The 21,634-nt window shown below is 57.9% G+C and overlaps 1 protein-coding gene across 8 annotated transcripts in view; it reads right to left on the bottom strand.

Annotated features, from left to right (window-relative positions):
* Window positions 1-21,634, bottom strand: part of KDM4B (lysine demethylase 4B) — a 122,098-nt gene that overhangs the window by 33,315 nt on the left and 67,149 nt on the right. For 2 of the 8 annotated variants that reach the window (XM_044947972.2, XM_044947973.2), the window contains exons 7-9: window positions 19,405-19,454; window positions 15,571-15,674; window positions 11,213-11,350 (exon numbers count right to left, since the gene is read on the bottom strand). In XM_044947972.2, coding sequence (XP_044803907.2) covers window positions 11,213-11,350; window positions 15,571-15,674; window positions 19,405-19,454 — 292 coding nt within the window. Of the gene's footprint in view, window positions 1-8,742; window positions 9,467-11,212; window positions 11,351-15,570; window positions 15,675-18,257; window positions 19,124-19,404; window positions 19,455-21,634 lie in introns of those variants that run through there. The other 6 variants (XR_006553497.1, XR_006553498.1, XM_044947974.1 and 3 more) reach the window with 5 other exon arrangements.

Below are 21,634 nucleotides of genomic sequence, written 5' to 3'. Positions count from 1 at the left end.
ACAAATAGACTTTTTTTTCTCTCCATAGCTTGAAAAAACAGAAATGAGAATTGTTGTGTGGATCAGAGAGGATGGCCCCTGGGGTCCAGCAGCGCTTGGCATGAGCTGTCCAGGCAGAGAAGGAGGAGTGCCCCACATGGAGGGCATGGAGCAGTGGTGCCTCCTGGGGACTCCTGGTTCCTCTGGGGAAGGAAGCTCTTAGTCTCTGAGCTGCAGGGCCCAAGTAAAGCCAGGCCTCAGTGGAGAGAGGGGAGTGGGGGCCCCCATTCCATTCCTCCGTCCACCCTCAATCATCTCTGGCCTTGATCCTTGACAAGGTCCAACTCCACCTGCTGACCCTTCCAGGCCCATGAAGCTCTCCCTCGAGCCATCCCACACCCATGGCTGCAGGGCAGGAGGAGGCCAGTACCATGGCCAGATAGTTGGGGTCTAAATGAGCCATTTCCTGCTCTCCTGAAACCACAGCTAAGGCACTCGTAAGACATGTGTGCCTGGGGCTGCATGGTGTACTAAAAAACTCACACCACGGACGTAATAAAGAAACTTCAGAACACAAAGAGGATTCAAAAGGTTTCTAGAACGGAGAAACACCTGCCACCCACCCAGGACAGGGGACTGGAAGAGCAGCTGGCCTTCTGCCACGGTAGAGAACAAAAACCACGCGTGAGTCAGGCCTCCAAGTTCTGGAGGAAACCATCGCCCACAGAGACTCCACACCCAGCCAAACCATCAGCCCTGTCCTCAGCAGCAACTCCTGGGAAAAGTGCCTCAGACCCCAGGGTCAGCCTTTCCACTGTGCTGTTTTTCTGCCCTTTTTGTTTGTTCTCTATTTCCAGAGGCAGAAAGTCTCAGAAAACATTACTGCTCTGCTCCTTTCTCCGAAGTCCCCGGAGGATGCCTACTTCCAATGTAAGGTCAGAGCAGGGTGTCCACAGAGAAAGGGAGTAAGGGTTCCTTCCAGCACCCTGGCATCCTACCCTTCCCCAGGGCTTCCCAGGACATGCCCAGCCACTGACAGTGCTGGAGTGGGTCCCACTGAATCCGGGGTCCCCTCAGCAGGCATTGTGCTAAATGTAAAGAAGGCATCAGAAAGCAACATCCCACAAGCTCAGATATGCGGCCTGCACCTTCCCTGGGAGGGTGGCGCTGGCTTGCCTTGGAGACAAGGATCTTGTTTTAGGGTCAGGATGCCCCAGTACTGGGAGCTTTGCTTAGTGATCTCATTTCCAACCGTGATGGCATGAGGCTGCAGATCCTCTCCTTGGGCTCATGCCATCAGGGTTGGAAATGGGATCACTAAGCAAAGCTCCCAGTACTGGGGCATCCTGATCCTAAAACAAGACCCCTCCAACACTCCCTCCTCTTCCTCTGGACCTCTCCCCTCCAGGCCCCCTTCCTCCCATTCATCTGTACCGTGAAAGGCATCCTGGCTGCTCTCTGTCTGGTTCCCCAGCCTGCTACTGCATTCTCAATGCCTAAGGAATTACGCTTTACAAACTGTAATAATCCCCAGCAAAACTGAAATCATATAAAACGACGTGCTTTGGGAAAGTGTAATGAAAGATCAAATGAAAAACCTACTGAAAGCCAGACCTTCCTTTAACACCTCAGCACAAAAGGAAACTCTTCCCTCATGTCAAGCCCCACAGCCAGGAGAGGGGTTTCCGCTGACCCCGCCCTCACGTGAGACGCTCCCTGACTCCAGCCTGTTCCCGGTGACCCTGAGGCGCCCCCCATCTGTGGATCTCCCTGGTCAGGACTTCAGACAAGACCCCCGGAAGGCACTGCCAGGGGTTCTGTATTCATCTCAAGCTGGGGGCCTCTGGGGAACAAACACACAAAAACCAACCGTGAAGCCACGCATTGGACCAAACCATTTGGGCCCTGAGGCCTGAGATCTAAAGAATGTAGGGGCCCAGGATTCAGGCGGATCCTCACCAGAGGCCACTGAGGGCTCCCATCTCCTGGCAGGTGTTCACCAATGCGCCCCTCCCCGGCCCTGCCCCCACACGGGGAGCCCAGAGCTGCACAGAGATGCAGCTCAGGATGGACTGGGGGAACAGCCAGCCCCTCGCAGGGTGCAGAGTCTGAGGAACAGAGGGCAGCAGACACTCAGCCCTGCTCCGCTCCCCGACCCCACTCCATTCCCAACCCCAAAGTTCCCACTTCCTCCTTCCAGGCACATCCCCTGCATCCCCACACAAGACAGAGGCATCCTGTCCTCCCGGAGAAGACCCGCCCACCACCGTTCCCACGTGCCTCCCCCTGGAATGGAGCACCGCGACCAGCCCCTCATTCCTCTCGGGGTGCAGTGTTTCGGTGCCTGGATGGACGGCCCATCCGCACGTGGGCATCAGGCCATTTCCAGTCTCCTGCCACGTGGTTCAGAACCCACAGGCACTGAGTTAACACAGCCCTGGCCATGGTGACTATTAACTTCCCTCACTCGGCAGACTCTTTGCTAACGGCAACCATCTCCTTGCCTCCTGATGGATGTGACCTGCTTTTTCCTTTCCGTTCTACTTTCTTTACTCCACATGTTAAGTCCACAGTATTCAAAGCTCCTATTCTAATAGAAACCCCCCCTCACATCCCTACGGCCCTCCCCACCTCAGGGTGTCTGCCCTCAGTTCAGGGTTCCCTCGGCCTCTGAGCTGCAGAAGGCATCGCAAAGGGAGAAGAACCTGGGCAGCCACTAATACTCACAGTCACCCCCGACTCCAGGTACACAAATGCCCCAACTCGTGGAGGCAGAGGACGGGGTCTGGGGCTGTAGCAGGGGCAGGAAGCCAGAGCTCCGCACTGAGGGTAAGAGCCCCCTGTGCTGTAGGATGCGGGCGGGAAGGACCCCGGGGGCACTCTGTGAAGAGTCACTGTACTCCCTACAGGAAGCTCCTGTGGGCCACCTGACCCGCCCCCTCCACCAGGGGCCAGGAACTAGGCAACTGGGGTCCCACTGGCACCTGATCCCTAGGAATGCACACACCCTGCAGCATCTCTGCTGGGGGTGACCGGCCCTCCACCCCTTGTTGGAGAAGCCCTGCTCCAGTCTGAGCAGGGTTGGCAGCATCCTCGGAGGACTTGGGTCACATCCCTGCTCCTTTGGTGGATGGAAGCGTTCAAGACTCTGGTGTATTCATGTCACAGAGTGCCATTAACAGGGGAGAGGGCCTGAAAGCCACAGGATGTTGTCCCCGCCCAGCCCTGGAGGCCAGAAGTCTGAGATGCAGGTGTGACAGGGCCAGGATCTTGAACGTTCCCTCCTCCAGAAGCCCCTGCTGGCTGATGCTGCCTGTCCCCCACATCGTGCCTGTTGTGGTCCCCTGGAGTCTGAGCATCCCAGGCGTCCTGTTCCCCATCCATGTCCCCCCTCTGTGCAGCTTTTTCCTGTCTCCCAGGATTTGCAGGGTGACTGCTGCTGAGCAGATGCAGACAGGGGAGCAACACACATGCTTCCGAGGGAACAATCCCGGGGTGGGGGCAGGGGGCACGTCAGCCCACAAAGCGTTAAACACCCAGGGACGTGGAAGATTCCCCGTTGAGGAGCCGGCATCTGCCAGGCCAGCTCGCAGCCTGGCCCCCGTTTCTGATGTAATCACCCGCACGCTGCAGCAGGAGAAGGGATAACAAACCAGTTCATTAGGAAATCCGCTGGAAGCCCTCAGAAGCGCTTCATAAACAAAACCATTAGGTGCAGGGCTCCTGCTGGGGAGGCTGCTTCCTGGGGGCTGGGCAAGGTCATAGGTCGAAACTTTGACCCCCAGGATGCTACCCCCACCACAAGGTCACTCTCTTTCCTCCTCCACACAGAAAAGCCTCATCCGTGTAGCACTGTGGCTGCAGCCTGGCAGCTGGCAGCTGGTCCTCCTGTGAGGGTCCCCACCCCTCTCCCCTTCTCAGTTCAGTTCAGTCACTCAGTCGTGTCCGACTCTTGGCAACCCCATGGACTGCAGCACGCCAGGCTTCCCTGTCCATCACCAACTCCCAGAGGTTGCTCAAACTCATGTCCGTGGAGTCAGTGATGCCATACAACCATCTCATCCTCTGTCATTCCCTTCTCCTGCCTTCAGTCTTTCCCGGCATCAGGATCTTTCCTAGTGAGTCAGCTCTTCATATCAGGTGGCCAGAGCCAAAGCATTGGAGCTTCAGCTTCAACATCAGTCCTTCCAATGAATATTCAAGACTGATTTCCTTTAGGATGGACTGGTTTGATCTCCTTGCAGTCCAAGGGACACTCAAGAGCCTTCTCCAGCACCACAGTTCAAAAGCATCAATTCTTTGGTGCTCATTTTTTACTATGGTCCAATTCTCACATCTATACACGACTACTGGAAAAACCACAGCTTTGACTAGACATACCTTTGTGGGCAAAGCAATGTCTCTGCTTTTTAATATGCTGTCCAGGTTTGTCATCGCTTTCCTTCCTCCCTCTCTACCCAGATGCTGATAAACTAGGCACTCTGGGCCATGCTTCCCAATGGTATTCTGGCTGAGGACCCCACTAGCTCCTCAGCTCTTCCATTATCCCAGCCCTTCACCCACAGCCCCTCTGGTGACCAGGACACCCGGTGGACTTCTCTCCCTGTGTTCTCCAGGTTCCAAGGGGAGCCAGCCCACCTACCCTCTGTAGAAACCAGGCCAACCCAAGTCGCAGTGTTGATCATGGCCAAGAACCAAAGTCTGTCCACAGCAGGACAGTAGAAAGGTCCGGGTGCTGGTGTGCCCATGAAGTCCCCTGATCCAGACCACAGCCTGACCTAAGAAAGGCCTCTATGCTTTTCCTGGGCCAGATGTGGCCATTTCTCCCAGAGCAGACCCTCCAGCAGCATCTCTGGGCAATACGAGGTGGATACCTTGGCAGGGCAAAGATGCCCCCCTGAGGAGCCCTGCTGGCCCATGGCTCTCACACAGGGGATCCAATCGCCCTAGGGGACACTGGGCGATACCGGGATGCCTGTGGTTGTCACACTGGGGGGCTCCTGGCGCTGAGTGGGTGGGGACAGGGGAGGGATGGCCCACAGATGGTGCAGTCCTGCAATTCACAGTGCTGAGGGGCAGAAACTCTGGTCCGTGGATCTGAATCACAAGCTCCCAGTTCTCATGGGAAAACGCAGCCAAACCATGAGGACGAGGGGCAGCAGGCCCAGTGGGGTGAGCAAGCCTGCAGCGGCCAGCATCCGGGCCAGAGCCATGTGGTCGTGTGCTTGCTGGTGGGGACCACCCAGCGCTGGCAACCCACCAAGGGAACAGCGGCTGAAGTGGCATGGTGAGGAGCGGGCAGCCCCCAGAGAGGCCAGCGCAAGAGCACTCAGTGTGTGTCTCTAGGGCCACCCTCTGAGTGGGGAGCCTGAACACAGCTGCCTGTAACCCAGGCGACAACCCCAGGCGGCTGGGCGGGAGGTGGGGGGCTGCAGACAGGAGTCAGGGAGAGGGGCTCTGGGCTTAAGGCGGGGTGGGGGGTGGCCCCCAGAATGAACACAAGCCAGGGGAGCAGAGGGGACGCAACAGACTGGCGTGCTCCCTGGGGGAGGGGCTGCAGCTACAATGCGTTTGTGATTCTTTGCAACGACTTCCCCAGAAGACAAACAGAAGGCTTCTCAGCTGCAAAGCTGCCTCGGAGGGCCTTGGGGCATGTATGTCCCCCACCAACCCCCCAGACACAGTAGCAGAGAGTGGGGCAGGGGTGACAGGTGGGCTCTGAACCCTGGGCTGGTGGAAGTCCTGCCTGCATATGAGCTGGTGGGGGTGTCTCTCTCTGCCTCCAAGGCTGCTCCCCAGACCCATCCTTGGGAATGTCCTCATGGGGGTACACAGTCCCCAGGGGAGAAGACTCCTTCTCAGGGGCAGAAAGGCTTCCCTCTGAAAAGACATGGGGTGTACCCACGGAGTCAGAACCTCACGATGGGCAGAGGACAAAAGTGTCCAAGTGGTCTGTGGGGGCAGGGTGGTGACAATGGAAAAGATGGCGGGACAACTGCCCCCAACCCTCTCTCCAGACCAGGCTCTCACCCCTGCCCAGGGGACATCAGGTCACAACCAGGGGGAGGAGGGAGCTCCCCCCCACCCAAGGTCACAGTGACACAGGGAGACTCTGCCTGAGACCCCTCCTTCCACATCAGGTCGCACCTGTCCTAGATGGTCAGCGTTAAAGCCACAGCGGGCAGGGAGGCAGAGCGGGGCCGTGCTCTCCGCTCCATTCCTCCCCGCAATGCTGTGTGCCTCCTGAGTTCCCAGGGAGGGATATGGCAGGGGACGGGCTTCAAGCTGCTGCGGGGACAGAGTGACAGGAAGCCCGGGGGAGGCTCAGGGGGAGGGAAGCATATTTTATACGGCAATTGACCACAAACCCTGAGCACTGGCCACCACAGCTCCATAAATCAGGGAGGCAGGGAGGCGCAGTGGTGCCCAGGCCAGCACCTCGGATGTGGGTGGGCCAGAGAAGCATCTGTCCGTCTGGGTGGGACAGACGTGGCTCTGTCCTAGGCCCTCCTCTGCCCGCCCCCACCTCCCCCTGTTCTGTCTCCTCCCCTTGTGGGTTAATCACCCAGAGCAGGCACAGTGTCACCAAACAGAAGGCAGGCATCCTTGGAGCAATGGGGACAATTTGGTTCACATTTCACAGCAGTGAAGTTTGAGGTAGCCCAGGTGGGGGCTTTCAGGGGAGGCCCCCCAACCCAGATCCAGAAGTGGGGGGATGTGGGGGCCAGGTCTTCCCGCCCTCCACTCTCAGCAGACACCTTGCCGGGGAGCAGACTTGCCTGGAGGCTGAGCGCTGCCAGGCGGCGGCCCAGACAATGGGCGGAAAACCAGCTAAGCGTGCGGGGCTCCCAGCGTTCAAGCTGGGTTCTAAATCTCTCTTGCTCTGTTTAATCTGAAGTCAACTCCTGCGCCTTGTTGGGGCGCCCTCGGTGGAGGCAGGAGGCCCTTGTCAGGCTTCACCCAGTGCTACCCACCGCGGGAGCAACGAGACCGCGCAGCTAATCCAATGTGGCGTGCAGCCTTGTAGGACTAATTCGAGCTCAGACCTAAAAGGCTGATGTGTGCACACTTCATTTTCTGCAGTGAAGACGGAGCAGCCCTCTCATCTTCCCGGTTGGTAATCCCACTACAACGCCTGCCTGGGGAATTCTGTTCTTGAAAACGGAGCACAGGCCTGTGGAGGTGGCCCCTGCAGCCCCAGGCAAGCCCTGGACACCTGCCTGAAGGGGGCAGCCAGGCCTGGTCATGAGGCCCAGAATCAGAGCTTGATGCAGGCAAGATCCATCAGGAAAGCTGGAGAGAGAGACAGAGCTGCAGGAGGGGGGTTGCAGAGCTTGGGGAGGAGGTCAAGGGAAAGGGATAGCTCAAAACCAAGGCAGCAGCACGTGACCTGAGGCAGGACTGGCCGCTGCTGGCTCTGATCTCAGGCCCTGCTGAGTCCTCAAATTCTACCCCATGGAGCTAACATTAATCAACATTTGGTAAGTTTCCTCGCCCCAACACACACACATGATGGGATGATGGGATTACCTATTCATGATCCAAAACCTAGTTTCTCCACCCAAAATGCCGTGCCCATTTTTCCATGTCAGTAAACAGTGAACCTAATTTTGTGGCCGCATAATATTCCATAGTCCACCCAATCCCCCAGTCATGGGTATAAATTTTCCTTGGTTAAAATCAATGAGGCAGCAGCTGGAGGCCAACATGCTGGAGGGAACAGCCCTCTGATGCCACAGACCCTGGGGGCTGTGGAGGAAAGAGTGAGGGGGACCCTTCAGCCCTGACTGCCTGGAGCCAGGGTGTCCACAAAATTGATTCTTTAGACCAGGGACTGCAAACTCCTGACAAGAGCCAACAGCAAATATTTTCCACTTTGCAGGTGAGATGGTCCTGTTATGACTTCTCAGCTCCACACCCGAATGCAAGCAGCCCCTGCACAGCATGCCAATGAGCGGGTGTGCCTGTGCCAATAAGACTGTATTATCGGGACTTCCCTGGTGGTCCAGTGGTTGAGACTCCGAGCTCCCAAGGCAGGGGGCCTGGGTTCAATCCCTAATCAGGGAAACATCCTGCAACTAAGACCTAACACAGCCAAATACATAAATTAATTTAAAAAACTTTATCAATGTGAAATGTGAGTTTCATCTAGTTGCCATGTGTCAGATATAACTTCTTTCGATTTTCTTTTTCCCCACCTCTTTAAAAACCTAACACTCGGCACTCCCCTGGCAGTTCAGTGGTTGAGACTCTTAAGCTTCCACTGCAGGGGGCGCAGGTTCAACCCCTGGTTTGGGAAACTAAGATCCTGCATGCCACGTGACGTGGCAAGAAGAACAACAACATCTAAGCATAGCTCTGTTTGCAGACAGTACCAAAAATAGTCAACCAGCCAGGTTTTGTCTGTGGGCCCCGTTTGCTGACGCTGATCTGGAAGAAAGAACAGGCACACCTGAAGTTCACAGAGGCTGGCGAGCCTGGGCATTTAGCATTTCATGTGTCAACAGAGAGAATGACAGAAATGGGTCGATGGGGGGAGCAGGGGGTTCACCGGGAGCCTGAGAAGCTAATGAATCAGCAAGTAAAAAGGTCTCTAGAACCTGGGAAGTGGACGTTCTCCCCCTGGGCTGTGTCTGAGGAATGTGCTATAAGGGGACACAGATTAGGGGGGCAGGCACTCAGGCTGCAGGGAGAGGGCCCAACTCAGTGGGAAGGGGGCTCTGGCTGCCCCTCTACCCCACCCACCCGCTCCCTTAAATCCATAGCCTTAGCACCACGGAACCTGAACAGTCCCCTGCCCCTGATGCCTCAGCTTGTCATCTGTGAGGCCAAGCGCCCAGGCAGCCTCTCCAGCCTGGACTAGTTACAGGGCAGCAGAGCTCGGAGGGTCACCACCAAACAGCCCAGGAGCTGACATCAGGTGGCCACGGGTGGGCACCCCAGGACCAGTGGCCACTCCTGCAGAGGCCCTACCCCAGCTGCCAGGCCCCTGGAACCCTGGGCCGGCTCAGAGCACCACACTGGTTCACTAATTTCACGCTACGCCGCCCGGCAGTGTAAGCGTGGAGCCCCATCTCAGGCTGCACCTCCCAGATGTCACTTGTTTGTGAACACATGGCTGAACCCAAAATTGCTTTTAATATCCGGGCGGTCCCCACTGGCTCCGCAGCAGGGTTGGCTCCAGCAGTGCCTCCAGGACAAGCCCCCGCTAGGCTGACAACTCAATCCAGCGCCCGCTGCGGCCAGGCGGCCCTGTACACGTGGAACGCTCGGCGACAATGTGAACACGCCCCGGGAGGTGTAATTATTCCTCTGGATCTAAGCGGACAATCCTGACGTCCCCATTTCTCCTCTTTTAGCCAAGTTGGACTCTCTGCCAAAGACACTCTCACCACGATTTTCTGAATTAAGTCTAAAAGCCCAATGCTTCACATCCTGGGGCGCTTCTCCAGTCTTCCTGGCTGCAAAGCCTGTTTCCTTTTCTCAACTGCACTGACACAGCAAAGTTAGAGAGAGAGATCATTAGAAAATCAGAGATGAGCCAAAACATCTAGCCCGCCAACCCGTCTAGACCGCGCTGTGTAGCCGAGATGTGCCACAAGGCCACCCCCAGAGCTTAATTTTCTTAGTCTTTCACCCTCTTCCCCAGTAGCTCAGTGGGTAAAGAATCCACCTGCAATGCAGGAGACACAGGAGACGCAGGTTTGACCCTGGGTTGGGAAGATCCCCTGGAAGAGAAAATGGCAACCCACTCCAGGTTGCTTGCCTGGAGAATCCCATGGACACAGGAGGTTGCAGAGCTGGGCACTACTGAGCGACTAAGCACATACAATCTTTCACCCCATTCAAACATGAAATGAAACAGATGTTCCCTTTCAGAATGGATCTCATTTAACCCTGTCTACTCCCAAGCTCCAGTCTGTGAACACCCTGAGAACCCTCAGTCTGGGCCTTCCTGCTCTTTGCCACATGCTGCACCTGGATGCCAACTTCCCTCTCCATGGGGCCGTATCTCCAGGCCATGATGCCCAATCGTCACAGCCTAGACCCTCTTCTGCCAAGATCTGGGGTCAGGGGTGGGCTGACCAAACCACGATCTGGGCTTAGGGTTCACCGCCCCCACTTCCGCGTCTGGGAGAAACCCACCATGCTCCCTAATCCTAGGCCCTGACTCTGAACAGCTGAGTGATTCCATGGAAGACCCCCAGGGCTCTGCTGAGGAGGCTGGGAGGAGGCACCCCGATTTCACTGAACAGGCCCACGCAGGAGGGGCCTCTCCTGTTCCTTGTGCTCAGCACCAGAGTGAGATGTGTGCACGGCTGGGCCCCTTTCTGCGCTGGAAAGAAAAGGTTAAAGCAGCTGAAGCCTGAGAGCCAGGGCTGCTCGGCCAGAGCCCAGCCGGATGGGTAGAGCTCACTGGCTTCCTCAGGGTGGTCGTGGTGCCAGTCCTGGGAGGAAGGTCACTGGTCCCAGCTGCCAAGGAAGGGCTGGGCCTGCTGCATGCCCAACAGCCCTCCTAGCGGCCTCCCCTTCCCAGGGACCTGCCCACTATCCAGCTGCTCCCTGGACACGCCACTGTGGGGCCCCGAGCCCCACTGAGCTGCCCATCAGAACCACAGATGGGTGCATGCAGGGGAAAAAGAAGCTGAGAACAAGCACTTGGGTCAAGCGTCAGGTCTGCAGGCTGATTATCGTCTCTCTGGGGGCAGGTCGGCAAAGTACTGTGGAAGACAAATGAGGCTCCTGGGCTCTGAGTGACCACTGAGGACGACGAGGCAGCAGGAAACCCTTGGGCTCGAGCACGGGGCCTACCCTGCCAGGGCTCTGCTCTCTCTTGCACATGCACTCACACACACGTGCGCGCACACACACACACACTGCAGACTGGTAAAGACAGGCTCTGGGGCCGGAGCAAACCCCACACCTGACCAAGAGGCCCCTCAAGAGTCAACTAACACAGAACAAACCTTCCCTGGCCCCCAGATGATGGGGGCATACCTGGGCCTGCCAGGACAGAGGGAGCCCTGAGCCAGGCCTGGCCAGGCCCCGGCTGCTGCACACCACCTGACCTGCCCATGCCCTCTTCCCTCCAAGTGAGGAATGAGCTGAGGACACATTTGCTGAGGATCCAGGAACAGACCGTGATGGAGAGCCTGAGCCCCAGCCTGAATATAAGTGGCTGTCACCTAGGCCCTGGGCTGGGGGAGCAGGTGGGGAGCCAGCGTGCACTCACCTGGGTGGCCACCTTGCCGTAATCGATCCACCGCAGTGTGGCAAAATTGGTGGACTCGGCGCAGTTGAATCCGTGGTTGAAGCCAGCATGGTAGCCGTAGGGGAACGTGATCATGAACTCCCCTGCCTCCTGTGTGATCTGGGGAGGAAGGGGCGACAGGTGAGGGATGAGGCCCGGCCAGAAGAAACGCCCGACACGGGGCATCACAGGCTGGCAGCAAAGCCACCAGGAGCCACTGAGGGGCCCAGCAGGGGGATGTGGGCTCCAGGACGTCCCACCAGGTGTGGGGACCTGGCTTCAGGAGCCAACGGAGTTGGCCACGTGAGAGGCCAAGGTTCTACAGGCTGCAGCCTGGTTCTCATGGAGCTGGTAGAGCAGGTGAGGTGAGCAGCTGGGGTGGCTGCTACCAGCCCCACCGCTCACAGAGGCCCCACCGGGCCCAAGGGGACAGTCTGGACTCTCAGACAGGTGAGTTGCAGCACTAGGATTCTAGGTGCTTTCTGTTTGGGATGGGGGGCGGCTTCTGCTTTGGAGGCAGGTGGCTATCACACCTCCTGTCCACTGTGAGATGTTCCCACACGGCAATAGGGCTGGCAAGGTGGGCCGGTCAGCTCTGGGGAAGCTCAGAGCCCTGGGAGCTCAGGACACGCGTGAGCCTGCAGCACGGCATCCAGTCCTCATGTGAGGAAGTAGGCTCACCCATGAAACAGCCCCAGATCCTGGCCTGAGTCACCCCACCACTGTGAGCAGGGAGCCTATCCACTAGATCCTAAGACATGGGTCCTTCCAAGTGAGAACAGAGCAACTGAAGTGATGTATCGGTGGGCTGGGAGGACACGTGTCAAGGTCAGAACCCCACAGGAGGAGCTGATGTTTCTAGGCATATTCAAAATGGTCTGGACAGCCAGACTCTGGTCCGGCCTCTGCATCAAAGACGCCAAACCCAAGAGCTGGGCATGAGGGAAGGGTGATGATGACACCACACAAAGGCGCCCAGTACTGCCGCCCTGAGACTTGGAGGAGGAGGTGGGGGCTGCAGCCTCCTCCCCAGGGCCCTCCCCACTGACCGCCCACAGCCATCAGCAGTCGTCCCAACAGCAGACTGTTGTGAAAGGGATGAGAAGTTAACAGTAGCCAGCATGCCCGCTCGTGGTGTCCTGCGACACAGGTAGGGCTGTTGGAACGGAGGTGTGTGCAGGAGTGACCTCTGGAGTTGGGAGGGCCATCATTTCCTGGATTGAGCTGGGAGCATAGATCAGCTTGTCTGGAGTTCCAGGGACTGTGGCCCCAAACGCCGGCCTATCCCATCCTCCAGGTATCTCTAGGGTTTCACAGGCACTGACCACACCGTCTGTACTCTGGGTCTGGCCTCTTCTGCTTGGCACATCCTCAGGGTTTATCCGTCCCAGTGGGTACTCCGCTGTCTCCTTTTTGTTCCTACAGGGCCTCCTGTCACGAGGACGTGTCCTACTTGCTCATCTGGCCTCCTGCTGACAGGCCTGCGGCTGTTCCCTGGTCGGGATGCAGCGAGCAGAGCGGCGGGGCCAGTGGAACCACTTCTCCAGATGGTGCTGGTGTTTCTCCAGAGTAAACAGACACGGAGGGGGAACCGGGGGCCCCAGGAAACTGCCCGGCAGCTTTCCATGGCAGCTGCCCATCTTGCACCAACGTGGCGGTGACGGTGAGATCGTGGCCCGGGTGGGGAGTTCAAGGCTCCAGCCCTGCCCCCAGGTTGGCAGGTGCCACCCACCACATCTGGTCCTGGTGTGTCTGGACCTGCCGTTGCAGGCGTGTGCCTCCTTTTGCCAAGTGTGTCTGTTCAATTCTCCTGCCCGACTTGGAGGCCGTTCACTGCTTTGTCACTGACTGTGGTTCTGCGTCCTGCTAATAACCCCAGAGAGATGAGTAGAAATCGCTGGATTTATCTAAGGAACTGACGAGGAGTCAAACCTCGGCAGGGGAAGGGGAGCGGTGGGAGGTGGGGGGGGGGGGTGAGACGTCCAGAAACCAAGCACAGAGTCAAAAATCAATCAAAACTGATGTAGCCTGGAGGAAAGCCAGTCCTTAGGAACACGCTGATATTTTTCTTTTCAAATAATGAATTGCACCAATCAAGGGAAGTCACTGTGGATTAAGTTATATTTTTAAATTCCAGTCCAAGTGACAGCTGTGTGCAGGGATGAAGCAACGGTAGGAGAAGGGGGAGGTGGGGATGGGCAATGTCCCCAGGACCAGTGGCCAGCATCCTCGGTCCTCAGGCAGGGCCCCCTGGGTCGGCTTCAGTCGCAGGACTCAGGAGCTCATGAGACGGTAAATAAACTCGGGTTTGGGGATGGCCCGTTAAACCCAGTTACTAATTTTCTCATCCTACTCGAGCTGATCCTAGAGAGTGCTGTCTCACTCTTCCTCCGATGCCTCTGAGCAAGGATGGTCTGCTCGAACCTCGGGGAGGCAGCGGGGTTCCTGTAACCAAGCTGGAGCCCCCAACCCGACCCCTCCCATAAATCAAGTCCCAGAAGGGAAGGTGTGCTCATTTGGAATGACAAGAAGATTATGCTCCCGTCAGAAAATCTACATCTCGGTGGCTCCACCTCAGGCCCACGGAGGCTGTCCTCCATGTCGCCACCATCAACGTTAGCCCGACAATAAATTAGAAGGCGTCGGGGATGATGGATCGGCCTTGAGGCGGAGCAGTCGGGAGGGGAGGGAGCTCGGGCCCCGCATGCCGGTCACAGAGGAAGCCCAGAGCTCGGCTGCCCCCCGAGCTCTCGAAGAATGAATGAGGAAGTCCGTGGCAGATCACAGAAACACACACTTTTAATTATTAAAAAGCTCCGCTATTGATCTGCTTTTTCTTCCAGAAGTAAATACCATTACGAAGATTTATAACTGGAGTGTGGAGTGACTCTTTTACCAAGAATTCAGATGAGGGGCTACACGTGGAGCCCTGAGAGAGGCGTCCATCCATCCCTGACTCTGCGGGGCCTGGAGCCTGCTCCCCAGGCCTGCAGCCCATGGAGGGCTCTCTGCTGCCAGACAAGGGCCTGGGTCCCACAGCCTCAGGGTGAAGCTCTGTCCTGCCCCCTGTGGGAGCCGGTATGGCCGCTGAGCCCTGCCTCTCCTGGGTCACCAGCAGGGTCACCAGCAGGAGGCCCCTGCCTGTGGGTCGTGCTTAGATATTTCACAAATGAGCTGCAGGACCACGCTGGCACCGACCTGGGCGGATGGACAGCACCCACCAGCTGACTCCCACAACCAGCATCCCTCTCCAGGACGCAGGGCTGTGGAGGATCTTCCTGACAAAGCGATGGGAAACAAGGACCTCTCAGTCCTGTGAGCAATGCTGTGATCTGTCTGCAAGGTTCCTGGTAACGAACAACGTTCCAACCAGAAGACAGAGGGGGCAGAGAGAAGAACAGGGACAGCTGCTACCTGAAGAGCATGAGTGGTGGGGGTGGCCCTGGCAGGAAGGCCACACGCCCATCTGCGTGGTGATGCTGCGGCTGCGTGCCTGAAACATCAGAACCAGTTTTCGACTTGCTGACACCCGGGGCCAGAGGCAGGCATGAAGTCTGCTCGCAGAGCTCGCTCTGCGCCTGACAGATCACTCTCTGGGGAGACCTGCAGGAGCTGGGCTGCCTCTGTCCTCGGGGCCATGGCCCACATGCCTTCCAGAAAGTTCCAGGCATGGGCCACTCGCCTGGACCCTTGTAACCAGGAAGCCTGTCTGTGGGGAGGGGCTGGCCTGGAGTGACAACGGCTGGGCCCACTCCCAGGACAGAGGCGCCCAGCCCCAGAACTCAGTCCCTGTTGCCCACCCCACGCCCCCAGGTGGTGGGGTCCCTGCCAACTTCGCCCCCAGTGCGGCCTCACCCCTCACAGCCCCATGTGGACACCTTACAGGAAACTGCATGAGATCGCAGCTTTCATGCTGCGGGCGAGTCAGACGCTTCATTTCTAAACAGGTACTCACTCCCTCTGGAGTGAGGCCATCTGCCCTGGGCATGGGGAGGGGTGGGCAGGGGGCTCCCACAAAGCAGGGCCCAGCTCCTCAGCACTTCCTGCAGGGTCGTCAGGAGCTGCCCCCGCCATCCACTCCCCAGTCTGACCCTAGGACCAACAGATATTCAGGTCTGGCTTGGGAGGGACTGGGAGGGAAGCCCCTCCTGATACCCACCTCCACCCTCACCGCCACTGTGGAGGAGCTGACGGCCCAGCAGTGTGGCCCGAACCCAGCCTGCAGTCCTTCTAGAACCTTCTCCAGCATGAAGACACCAGTTTCCTGGGGCACTCATGGTCAGCAGGGCCCGGGCCCAGAAGCCTGACCATCAGCAGACTACATACCCACCCCTACATACCCGGCTGAACGGGATCCCATACTTCTTGAGGATAATGGGCGAGATGAGAGTCATCTTGTGCCGAAGGAAGGCATCGCAGCCCTGGGAGCTTCCGGGGAAGAAGCCTGGAGCAGACGAGACAGTGTCAGCCGGACAGGGCGGGGTGGCCAGGCAGCCCTGTCCTCCTGTAGCCCCGCAGGAACGAAACACACAGGGGCCCGCCAGGTGGAGTGTACCCACGCATGGCACCACATTCGTGACTACAGACAAGGTGTGCGGTTGGGGTATGGCTGCCCACAGACTGCCCCCCCTCAGGCAAAACCCACTGGGGCCTCCACACGGTCACTCGGCCATATGAGAGAGCAGCCGAGAGACAGGACGGCGGAGCTGCTCTCTAGAGCCTGATGAGTTGTGGGGTGAGGAGTGAGTGGAGTGTGAGACCCCCCCACTCACTGACCAAGTCCACAACAAAGAGGGAGGCTGCCTGAGTGGGCAAGGGCTCTCTACCCACGTGGTCCCATGACCCACCCACCTGTGGCCCAGACCCACAGGCATGGGGGCAGAGTGGGCGACCCAGGCCTGCGCCTCTATCTGTGCTCACAGCCCCTCTGCTTTCTGCCCCAGAGCACGCCATGCAGCTAATTTAAAAGATGATCCATGAGTCCACGGGAGGCCCAGACACCTAGACCCAGACACCAGGCTTCATCAGCACAGCTCAGCACTGTTCCCACATCACATGTTGGCTGAAACTCAAGTCACTAACAAGCCAGTCTCATGGTTAAGGAAAAGCCAACCTCAGGTTCTGCCCACGGTGGCTGAGCTTCTCACCCCAAACCGCACAGAGTGGGCACAGGAGGGCCACACGGCTCCTCGAGGTATGGGACACGTCCCCAAGGCAGCAGCATGAGGGCTGACCCCCAGGCCCGGGTGGCCCCGGGGCCCTTCCAGTGAGACCAGCCAGCACACATCCTCGATGGGCACGTGTGCACGTGCGTGTGTGCATGTGTGCATGTGTCTGTGTGCACACATGGCCCCACCCACACGCCGAGGCTGGAGGAGGCTCCTGATGGCAAGGACCCAGTGTGGACGTTCTGGAAAGAGCCAGGACGACCGAATCCCACACTCTGCTCTGCACTAAAAGCATTTCCATTAGAGTTACGGCTGCCTGCCGCCCGGCCCGCCGCCCTCTCTGCAGTTCCTCTTTTTAATGCACAGTTTAAGTGGCTCTCATTAAAGCTCTAATAAAGGCGCACATTTTAAGTGATTAGCACCAATAATGCGCCAACACATTAACGCTCTCCCTGTGGGCTGCACAACCCTCCCAGCGAGCCCATTCAGAACGCAGCTATTCATTTTCCATATTAATTACAACCCCCTTCCACCCATCTCAACAAAGCAGCCTGGGAGGCACGCCCCCAAAAAGTTTGGAAGGGACGCCCAGGGAGGGCAGTGAGTCACCAGCCCTGGAGTCTCCTCCGCCCTTCCTCTGAGGAGGGGAGAGCAGCCAAGCGAGGGACTCTAGAGGAACCATGAGGTCCCCCACCCCTCCTCTGGAGCTGTCGGCCCCGTCCCTGAATTCCAGGTACGGCCTGACTTCACAAGGGCCGCCTTCCTGCTTGCCCACCCACCCATCCTCTCCCAGCCCCGGCCACCAAACCAAGCCCTCCACAGATGCCCAGGCAGCGAGCCAGCATACAGGTCCGGGTGTCAGAAAGGCCCTGGCAGCAGTTCCAGCTGCCTCCTGCTTCTCTATTTGGAGCTCAGATCACCCCACACTCTTCTAGTAGAGAAGGCACATTCAGGGAGAACAACCGGGCGTGGCTAGCTGCAAACACCCTTGGCCCCCCACCGAACAGCAAGAGCAGAGATGCTGAAGACAAGGCCCAGGGACCCCAGAGAGAGAGCACCTGCGCTGATGCTCCTGGCTCTGCAGGTAGGGAGCTGAACTGTGGCTCCCCCAAGACGTCAACGCCCCGATCCCTGCAGCCCGTGTAAGGTACCCTCCTTGGAGAAAAGGGCTCTGAAGATGGGATCAAGTGCAGGCCCCTGAGGTAAGATGGGCCTGGACCCCTGGATGAGGGGGGCTGTGGCATCCTGAAGGTCCTTCTAAGACGGGGGCAAGGGAGGCCGGACCATAGCAGCGGAAGCCATGGACCAGGGAGACAGGATGAGAGCGGCATGGCCCCCAGTCCAGGACAGGGCACCTGCAGAAGTCAGAGAGGCCGGAATTGGGTTCTGCTCCACCCCACCCCACCCCACCAAGGGGGCCTCAGGAAGGAGCCAGCCTGCTGATGTCCGGACCTCAACCCCAAGAGGCTCGCTGTCTGACCTCCACAAGCAAGATTTGTGTGAGAACAAAGACCTGTGGGGGTTTAATTAGGACTTTTTTTTAAAGTGTAGTTTAAGGTTCACAGCAAAATTGAGAGGATCTGTGTTGTTTTAAGTCACTGAGTTTGTGATGCGTGCGTGCTAAGTTGTGTCCGACTCTTTGTGATACCAAGGGCTGCAGCCCACCAGGCTCCTCTGACCATTGGATTCTCCAGGCAAGAATACTGGAGTGGGTTGCCATTTCTTCTCCAGGGGATCTTCCCTTTCCCACCCAGATGGGACCCGGGTCTCTTACGTGTCCTGCACTGGCAGGCGGGTTCTTTACCACTAGTGCCCCCTGGGAGCTTGTGGTAATTTGTTACATCAACCAGAAGCTAATACAACAGGAAAAGACATTTTTAATTGGCATTTTAAAAAGTCAGATAATGGGGAAAAAATCGAATTTGGCTTTCCCTTTAGATCTTAGGAAGTAAGTGCAATTGGCCTTTGCCAGGACTGCCTGTCCTGGAGTTTCCACCAGGAGAAACATGCTCCCCAGAGTGGGAATGGCTCGGAGGCCGGCGGCGGACCATCAGGGAGCCTCGCCAACACCACGCCATGGCTTTGGAAGGTTCCACGGCCTTGAGGGTACCGGCTGCCTGCTGCTGCCACAGAGGTCAGGGTGGCCAGAGGCCCGGCGCTGTCTGAGAGGCAGACCCTCACCCCCACCTGGATACAACCTGTGCCGGAGGGGCCACTCTTGGCTGTGCAGCAAGGGCTGATGGATGGGCCAGTCGTTGTTACTGTCTGTCCAGCACTGAACAGCCATCCACCCTCATGACACAAGAGCCTCCGTGGGGACAGGGCAGGGCCATGATGAGAGTGACTCAGGGCCATGGCCTGGCCCTCCGCTGGGGCACACAGAGGCCTCAGGAGCTCCCAGCCGGGGTGTCTGCTTGTCTCGAAGGATTCCATGCCCTGAGGGCCTTCCTATACCCAAGTGGTCAGTGGCCCCCTGTCCAGACACAGCCCAGGACCCTCTCTGATAAATCCGGTCAGCCCAAGAGGCCCCAGCTAGGGCCTCAATGCAGATAGCGGGATGTTGCTGAGGAAGCCTGGGTGATCCAATCCTGCATGGACAGCAGACGGCCCCACGGCCCCCACTCGGCCGTGCAGCACTGTGAGGGCCTCCGAACTGACCTTCTCATGCTCAAGACTGAGCAAAGGCTCCACGAAGACAGAGGAGGGTGGGATGGAGCCCCAGGAGCTGAGGGGTGGGGGGCGAGAACACTGGCTGCCTCCAGCCTGCAAAGCCTGGGGTCACATCCCAAACCCCATGCCCAGAGTCTGGAAAACGAGAGTGTGAAGCGCCAACACTCGTGCAGCATGCCTCAAGTGACAGACCCACAGAGGGGGACCATGGCCTGACCCAGAGGGAAGGAAGTGGACGCGGCGCGGGACACCGACACCCAGGCAACAGTGGGAAGCTGGGGAGGGTGGGGCTGCCAGCCCGCTGCCCACCCAGCCCCAGGGGCCCCGGGCACCTACCGATGGCCAGCCGCTCCAGGCGCTTGCCATGCTCCGGGGGAATGGCATACCTACGAGAGAAGGCAGGCACGTCAGAGTTGAGAGCGTGTGGCCAGGTGGATACCTCCATTTTCAAACAAATGTGGGGTGTGTCCTTTGTCCAGAGGAGGAGGGAGGGTGGTAAAGGGTCCGACTACAGTCACCAGACCATCTGCCTCCAGACCTGTTGTGAGAAACTCCAGACAGTGGCTCTCAAGCCAGCGATCCTCCCCCCAGGGAACGCCAGGCCACATCTGAGACATTTCCACTTGTCACCACTCGGTGGGGGGGGGGGGGGGGTCCTGGCAGCGAGGGGGTGGGGGCAGGGATACTGCTCCATGCCCCTCCCCCACAGAGAGTGACCTGCCCAAGGCCACAGTGCAGAGGGGGAGGGGGACTGTGCTCCTGAATAAGCCCAGCAACACCTGGAACTCTAGAACAAGACCCTATGAGGGTGCATCCCCCTGCCCCACCCCCACCCCCGGAGCAGGAAGCCAACTGGGGGAACCACAGGGAACACTGAAGACCGCGCAGACACGGCAGCCAGCTGAACCCACCCCAATGGAGAGGTTTATCACTGCTTTTGATAAAATAAAAGGGGGCGAGGGGAGGAGATAGGTGAATGCTGTGCTGCCTCATTTATCCAACAGGATAAAAACAATTAATTTCCGAGCATGCTCGGGGCCCTGGAGGCAGCGGCCATGGCACCTTTAATTCTGCTATTGTCAGAGAATTTCCCATCATCTGGACAAAGAGGAGGTGACTCTTTTCTTAAACGGCCTTTTATCGCTTACATAAAGATGATTAAAGTTAATCCCAATCCAAGGCACCTTGGTGGGATTAACGTCATCCCCCACAAATAGCAGAATGAAACATTCCATCCCTTCTGGGAAGATGCCCAGGGCCGGGAAGGAACTAATTTACGGCTCCAAGGCTGTGATGATTAATGCAATATCGCGGGTCTACAATGCTGCTTTCACTTAATTACCGCCTGTAATTGGGAGTTGTAAAGATAAGATTAATTGAATCTGGTGGATGTTAAAAGTTGAATATGTTGGCATGTGGCTCCTCTGTTATCAGAAAGTACAGACTGCAGGACGCGGGCCGAGTGTTCAGAAGGGCAGCCCCTGGAGAGAGGAGAAGGGACTCATGGACGTAAGCCAGGGGCCATGGGGATGTCTGGACTCTGACAGCCAAGAGCATGTGGTGCCTGCCACGTGGCAACCACTGGGCAACCCCTGGGCAACCCCCTCGGGGCGCTGAGGGGCCCCAGAGCTACCCTCTCCTGCCTCCAGGGACCCTGCAGGATGAAAACCTCCATCTTCAGGGGAGGGCAGGGTGCTAGTCCTGACTACATAAGCGCTGAGCGTGGACCATCCATACAAAGGAGACAGGGAGGGTGTTTGAGGCTTCATCGGTGCAGCTGTGAAGGCTCCCCGAATTCTACTGGCTGTGGCATTGTAGGTACCCACCAAGCCCCCACCCAGCCACAGCCCTCCCCTCTGGGGCCCCCGAGCAAGGCCAGTGCAATGGAGGCCCAGGTGAGTGGGCCACAGGACTGGCCTCCCTGGCAGAGCAGACATTCACCACTGGAGAAAAGTCCCCAAACCGAGGGGCTTTCATGGCAGAACCTCATGGGGTCTTCAGCCAGGGCCCGGGTTATGTTATATCATCACAGCCCCACCCAGCATCACACCACCGGGTCGGGCTCGGGTCTGGGAGGAGAAAAATAAAGTAAGAAGGCAGAGGAGGGGCTCCTTGGGTTGAGCCAGGCTGCTTACTCACCCTCAAGGTGGCAAGCATCTGTCTGGCTATTAGAGAGCAGGTTCCAGGGCCATAAAACAGAGTCAGCTTTATTGGTCACCAATATGGGGGCAGTCTGTCCTGCTCCCCAGGAACTCTGTCCCCAACACAAGGTCAAACATCAAGGCCAAAATCAATCTGCTCTGCCCGCCTGTGATCCCAGGCAGCTGCTCCCTGGACGTGGCAGCCCTGGTCACTTGGGTGGCAAAGGATGCTTGCCTATTTTGATGGACAAACTGTCTGCCGGGACCACATCCACCTCACGATTGGGCTGGTGTGAGGTCTCCCAGCTGGCAGGCAGCCCTGCCCCAACCCACCCCCGCTCCCCCCTCGTTCCCCCATCCTGCTCTCTGCCAGCATGGGCGCCCTCTCCAGCAAGGCTAGTTTTCTGCATGTCTTGCTGCACTAT

Source organism: Bubalus bubalis, chromosome 9, assembly GCF_019923935.1.
Source record: "Bubalus bubalis isolate 160015118507 breed Murrah chromosome 9, NDDB_SH_1, whole genome shotgun sequence".
Taxonomy (NCBI): Eukaryota; Metazoa; Chordata; class Mammalia; order Artiodactyla; family Bovidae; genus Bubalus; species Bubalus bubalis.
Note: the sequence above shows the minus strand (reverse complement) of the source record. Positions and strands in the feature narration are given on the sequence as shown.